Source organism: Drosophila suzukii, unplaced genomic scaffold, assembly GCF_043229965.1.
Source record: "Drosophila suzukii unplaced genomic scaffold, CBGP_Dsuzu_IsoJpt1.0 scf_11, whole genome shotgun sequence".
Lineage (NCBI taxonomy): Eukaryota > Metazoa > Arthropoda > Insecta > Diptera > Drosophilidae > Drosophila > Drosophila suzukii.
In genome coordinates this window covers 1,416-7,668 of record NW_027255898.1, presented here as the reverse complement: position 1 = coordinate 7,668, position 6,253 = coordinate 1,416, and the positions used below count along the sequence as shown (strand labels likewise).

General features: G+C 40.6%; 1 protein-coding gene across 1 annotated transcript; it reads right to left on the bottom strand.

Annotated features, from left to right (window-relative positions):
- Positions 1-5,326: 5,326 nt before the first annotated feature.
- Positions 5,327-5,821, bottom strand: LOC139354611 (uncharacterized). Its single transcript, XM_070998871.1, has one exon. It carries the CDS (start codon positions 5,819-5,821, stop codon positions 5,327-5,329), a length of 495 nt encoding a protein of 164 aa, XP_070854972.1.
- Between the last annotated feature and the right edge of the window lie 432 nt (positions 5,822-6,253).

Genomic DNA, 6,253 nt, shown 5'->3' with positions numbered 1-6,253 from the left:
TGGTCTGGCAACCTAGAGCAGCTGGTGGTAAAGAAGAAATGAAGAACAAAACAACGTGGCAAACCTGCCAAACTAAAAGACGAAAAAAGCAGAAAGAATTCGCGAGACGAACGGAGAAGACGTGAAATACGACGCATTTGGTGGAAAGAGAAGACGAACATTAAAAGACGAAGACTAATCAAACCAATTTATAATACCAAAACTCATTTTAATTAAACTATAATAAATATAATACATACAATAAAACAAGTGGGATCGTGTTCAACTTATTTGGAACGTATAATATCAACCCAGTCCCACATATAATAATTAAAAATTAGTTTTTCAGCTTTGAGTTCAGCCTTGTAATTGTATGTACAATTGCAGAGCCCTCAGAGCGACGTTTGTAGTCGTGAATAGTCAGCATTTTTGCTGATGTGTCTCCGCTAACAAAAGTAATTTTCAATTAATTTAATTTCCATACGAATTAGCCAACATTATGTTACTCATCCACGGCGCACGCCGATATAAATATTACCCAATAAATTTGTATTGTAAATGAATATCAAAAACATGAAGTGCTAGAGCTTTATTAAAGGGAGGTGTGCTGATGCGAGAAGTGGAGTAGGTCAAGAACAATGACATAACTTTCGACGGACAACCTTGACAATAGGGGATATTGAGCGGCCCGCGACGGTCCATTGGTACACGAATGAGTTAAGGGGAGGGAATATGGCCAAAACACAGCCCGATCGTATTGCGATCAGGCGACAGCTAAGCTTTTGGGCAGTGTGGAGTGAAGACTGACGAACTTTATGAACTAATATTGTTTTCCAGGCACTTTAAATTTATTCTCGTCATGTTGGAGAGGAGAGAGGCTTACGAAGATCCCACGACCCGAATACGACGTAGCTTATGCCGGCAAATGGTGCCTGGTCCCTGTCATGACTCGGGCTCTAACATTCCCACGTAACATCCTATTTTTTTCCAAAGCTTATAGCCGACCAGTATCATGTTGTTGCTTTCTAATTCCTGAACTATGACCAAGGCATTTGGTAGGTCAGGTTGATGCATTGAAAAAATAGTATCTGAAACTTGGCCGTTGAGGCCATAACAGTCCAATATGGATAACATTCCCTGACTCAATATACTTAACTCCTGTTCTATAATATGAATTGGACTTTTATCGCTAAAGACAAATTCAAGTCTTGCCATGATGAGTTAAGGCTGGGTTGTTTATTAATATATTTAAGGCAGAATACAACCTTTCACTCCCTCTGGCATACTGTCACATTGCAATTTCAGCTGCTGCTCTCCAGCTTACATATTTATCTTCTTCACCTTTATATTCCATAACAGATTTGATGATCTCATAAGATGTGTCGCATTAATATTAATATTCCTTAACCGCTGATTCTCTCCAGCTTACGTATTTATCTTCTTCACCTTTATATTCCATAACAAATTTGATGATCTCATAAGATGTCTCGCATTAATATTAATATTCCTTAACCGTTCTTGTTTTGTGAGAAAGTTGCGATCTTAAGTTTACAATGTCCTCCTTTGATGGATTTAATTCAAAATGTACGATTTGTTTTATTAAATCTCCTACATTTTACATTGTGTTGTTTGATACCGCCGGATGGTTCGTATGTTCTTCAGGCGGATACGTATGCAGGCTTTTATTTGCTCCAGGCAGGGCTGGTTGAAAGTTCTGACATTTTTAGAATTTTTTCGAAAACAGAAAGTAGTTCTTTCACTTGTCACGTAGTTCTCTACCCGGGGTAAAATCTCCATCGGGGCCAAGTAACCTGTACAAGAAATTTATATAGAAGGATGGAACCTGTAGTAGGAATTTGTATGGGAGGTGGCAGCACGAGGTACTGCTAGGTGGTGAATCTGGTTGACTCCGACTGTAGTGGGCTACGGGGATTCCGCAGGGCTTGAATGGCGGGGTTTATCTACCCCGGGTGAACTTGGAATCTACTAGGTTTCTACACTCCGGATATTCTCGGAGTCTACGCGGTTTTCTACACTCCGGATATTCTCACGCCCCGGTGATCTGGGTCGAGAAAGGGTAAGAGAAAGAAGAGGGTAGAAATAACAAACGGGGTTCTTAAGTTTCAGGTTTGTATTGGCAATTGATAAGAATAGGGGCCCTGGCTGCTGCCCTCACAATGGGTATGCTTACTTACGTGTATTTTGGTGCGCTGGTCGGTGTTGCGCAGATCGACAAGAGCCGAAAATACTAAACGAAAAGGTGCGGCGTCGGGCGCGGGTTCGGATACGCAAGGCTGACTTGAGTCCCCGGCGGATCGGCGCGTAACTCTCCGTGTGTGTCGGTAGTGGTGTGCAGTCAAAAATAAAAGAAGGCGAGTTTAGGAATCAGAGAACGCACTTCAGTCGAGCGTCGCGCTTTCTGAACCAGTTCCCCGCTATCGATTATGCTATCGATCGCGGGCCTCACGGGTGCGATAACGTGTTAGGGAGGCTTTGCCTTGGGTGAGTATCTTGGCTCAAAATTAATACTAGTTTAATTAGTTTCATTAGTTCCTGTTATTTTAATTCATATCACGAAACTTCATGTCCGATCTTAAAGCTAATAGCGAAACTATGACTATGATTACAATGATTACAATGATTACAATAAACTAAATAAGATCCTCGTCACGACTCGTGGGATTTATGCGTCCTCGATTTAGGGTGTTACACACTTTGATTTTATATTTCTTTTTTATATTTTTCTTTTCGTTGTTTGCTGATCCTGTTGGGTCGACATTTTCTTGGTTGATGATCGTGCTTGGGGTCGTTCTTCTTTTTTGGTTTTCAGACTTTTACTTTGGGTCTTCCTTCTTTTTTAATGCTTATTTTTGGCACGGGATTTCCTTTCATCCTGTTTTCTTTGAATGTTTTTGAATGAATTTTTGTTAGTTTTTATATATATTCTTGAACTAAATTGTTTTTTCCGATGGTTATATGTTTCGATGATTTGTTTGTCACTTTTTGGGTTTTATATTGTCAGAGCAGTGATTATACCCGTTACTCGTAGAGTAAAAGGGTATACTAGATTCGTCGGAAAGTATGAAACAGGCAGAAGGAAGCGTTTCCGACCCCATAAAGTATATATATTCTTGATCAGGATCACTAGCCGAGTCGATCTAGCCATGTCCGTCTGTCCGTCTGTCCGTCTGTCCGTCTGTCCGGATGAACGCTGAGATCTCGGAAACTATGGGAGCTAGGCTATTGAGATTTGGCGTGCAGATTCCTGAGCTTCCTACGCAGCGCAAGTTTGTTTCAGTAGACTGCCACGCCCACTCTAACGCCCACAAACCGCCCAAAACTGTGGCTCCTTCAGTTTTGATGCTAGATAAAAAATTTTAACTGAAATGTAATGTTCTCATCAATACCTATCGATTGACCGAAAAAAAAGTTTGCCACGCCCACTTTAACGCCCACAAACCGCAAAACCCTGTGACGCCCACAATTTTCATGCTAGATAAAAAATTTTAACTGAAATGTATTGGTCTCGTCAATACCTATCGATTGATCCAAAAAAAAATTTGCCACGCACACTCTAACGCCCATAACGCTTAAATCTGTATACCGCCGGTAGGTGGCGAATTTTAATCTCGCTTTGCTGCTTGCATATCTCCATTTAGCTGAGTAACGGGTATCTGATAGTCGAGGTACTCGACTATAGCGTTCTCCCTTGTTTTATTGTTACGATCACTATTTTGTATTTTTAGATTTTCATAGATTTTATAGATTATTTCATTAATTATTTTCCTCCTTCGTTTTATTTTATTCACACAAACCTTGCCAAATGATGCAATTTGCCAGTTAAATTTGAAATCAAAGTTCGGCCGGAAATTGGTGTTTACATTAAGGGATCGCTTTTGGGATCATTTTGTTTACGTTAGCGGACTCAGGGCTTGCTTTGTGGATCATTTTATTTACGTTAGCGGACTCAGGGCTCGCTTTGGGGCTCCGATGTATGTATGATCTGGGTGGGAATAATGTGGAGGCGTAGTTGACAGAAATAGCTGACCACGGATTTATATCGGGTCCTTCAGAGTTATTTGGAAATTAGCTCTCGGCTCAAAGTTGCTTATAAATTGGGTAAGAGCCCCTAAATAAGGTTTCATATAACTTGTTCGGCTGGCGGCTCAACGCTTGCGGGAGCTGGAGCGCAATGCTAACGGAGAATGTTGCGTCGACCGATAACTTAGGCCAACGAATATATAAAGCCTTAAAGCGCGAAAAATGGCGAAAAGCGAGGGAACTTGAGAAAAATGGGCGCAAAAATTTGTCTAGAATTTTATTCTGGAATCAGAACTTCTCACAAATTTAAGCTCTGCCAAACCTGTGCCTGAGAGATTGGGCTGAGGCTGGGCTGATTTGTTTCGGGAGCGCTGCTGATGGTGGAGCCAGAAGGGGCCGCCGCTGCTGATCGTTCCGAGGGGCCTGGAGTTGAGGACAGCCACCATGCTGGTGAAAAGAGCTCCTTCGAGGTCTGGATGTCTTCGCCGACCGTCAGAAGGAACAGGTGCTTTGCAGACTTCACACCTGCCTACCAAAGTCCGCTAAAGTGAGGTGCTCTGAACGCATCCTTTTTTTAAGGCGAATGTTCCCACAACAACAGGAATTCGCCTTCGTACAGGAAAGGAGCATTGAATAACCGACCCCCAACTCGCAGCATTGTGTAGAAGGAACACCGATCTGATGTTTTCTCCTGAACAAAGGGGCTTAACTTCTGTCGTCAATGAACTCGCGAGATTGGATAACTTCCATTATTTTCTCGAACGCAAAATGTAGTTCTCTTGTAGTAATACTTTTAACAAAGGGCAGCGACACTTTCTTGCATTTTTGAATAAACTGAAAGACCCCCACAAGAAAACTCTTAGAAGCTTTATGTGCGGCGAAAAGGACTCTATTTTATGAATCACATAAATGGGCTCTGGGATTACCACAAGCTCTAATGCTGATTTGACTCATTCCATCGACACGACATCAGCAGGAACTTCAAAATGCCTATTCACAAGCCAATCTATTTCTGCATCGAGCAAAAACGACGGCCCAGCGAACCAAATGGAATCTGTAAGTTCCTCAACGTCACATCCACTTTACACGATGTCTGCTGGGTGTACTTTCGTAGGCACATGTCGCCAAAATGCTTTTTCCGACCACTCTTGAAGGGTCGGTTTAAGAAAAAAACTGACAATGTCGACGGATGCGTTTTGATCCAATGCAGAGCGATGTCCGAGTCCGTCCATAGGAACACTTTTTTAATCGGATAATTTGACAATGGTCTTACACGATTGTAAAGATCCGCTAGATGGTCAGCTGCTCACAACTCATGTCCGGATAAAGTTTTCGTCTTGAGGGGAGCTTTTTTGGATTTTTCTGTCAATAAAGATATTAGTGCGAACGCAATCTCTCCAAGCCGCATTAAGGAACGGATTACCAGATAGGGTGCTTGCGAAGTTCCATAAGTCACGGTGTTCAGCTTGAAGATTTTCAAAGACTCCGATGGATCTCGTCTCCACACTATGATCTGAAAGTTTTGGTCAGCTTCATCAAACAAAACCTGACGATACATCTTTTTTACATCCGCTGCAGGCGCAAACTTGTGCAGTCTAAAACGAAGCAGCACCGAATACAGCTCCTCTTGTACGGTGGGGCCTACGAACAAGATGTCATTCAACGCGACCTGCGTCGATGTACGGCTCGAGGCGTCGAATACCACTCTCAACTTTGATGAGGTGCTTTGAGGTCGCAGCACGCATTGGTACGGAATGAAATAGTGCGGACTGTCTGGAATTTTATTATCAGTAAAAGACATGTGGCCCGTGGCAACATATTCTTCCATGAATTCAAGATACATTGGACAATCTGCTTTCAAGGCACCAAAATTACGTTTAGAAACTACATATGATAAACCAATAGTGTTTGGGTCAGATTTGAACGCCAGACGAACCGAAAATCTCACGGTCGACAATCTTTCAGTATTTTTGGGACATTGGGCACAGACCATTATTTAATTATTTAATTATTTAATTATTTAATTATTTAATTATTTAATTATTTAATTATTTAATTATTTAATTATTTAATTATTTAATTATTTAATTATTTAATTATTTAATTATTTAATTATTTAATTATTTAATTATTTAATTATTTAATTATTTAATTATTTAATTATTTAATTATTTAATTATTTAATTATTTAATTATTTAATTATTTAATTATTTAATTATTTAATTATTTAAT

Excerpts from the sequence above, each read along its gene's own strand:
- LOC139354611 (XM_070998871.1), bottom strand. The coding sequence starts at position 5,821 with ATGTCTTTTACTGATAATAAAATTCCAGACAGTCCGCACTATTTCATT.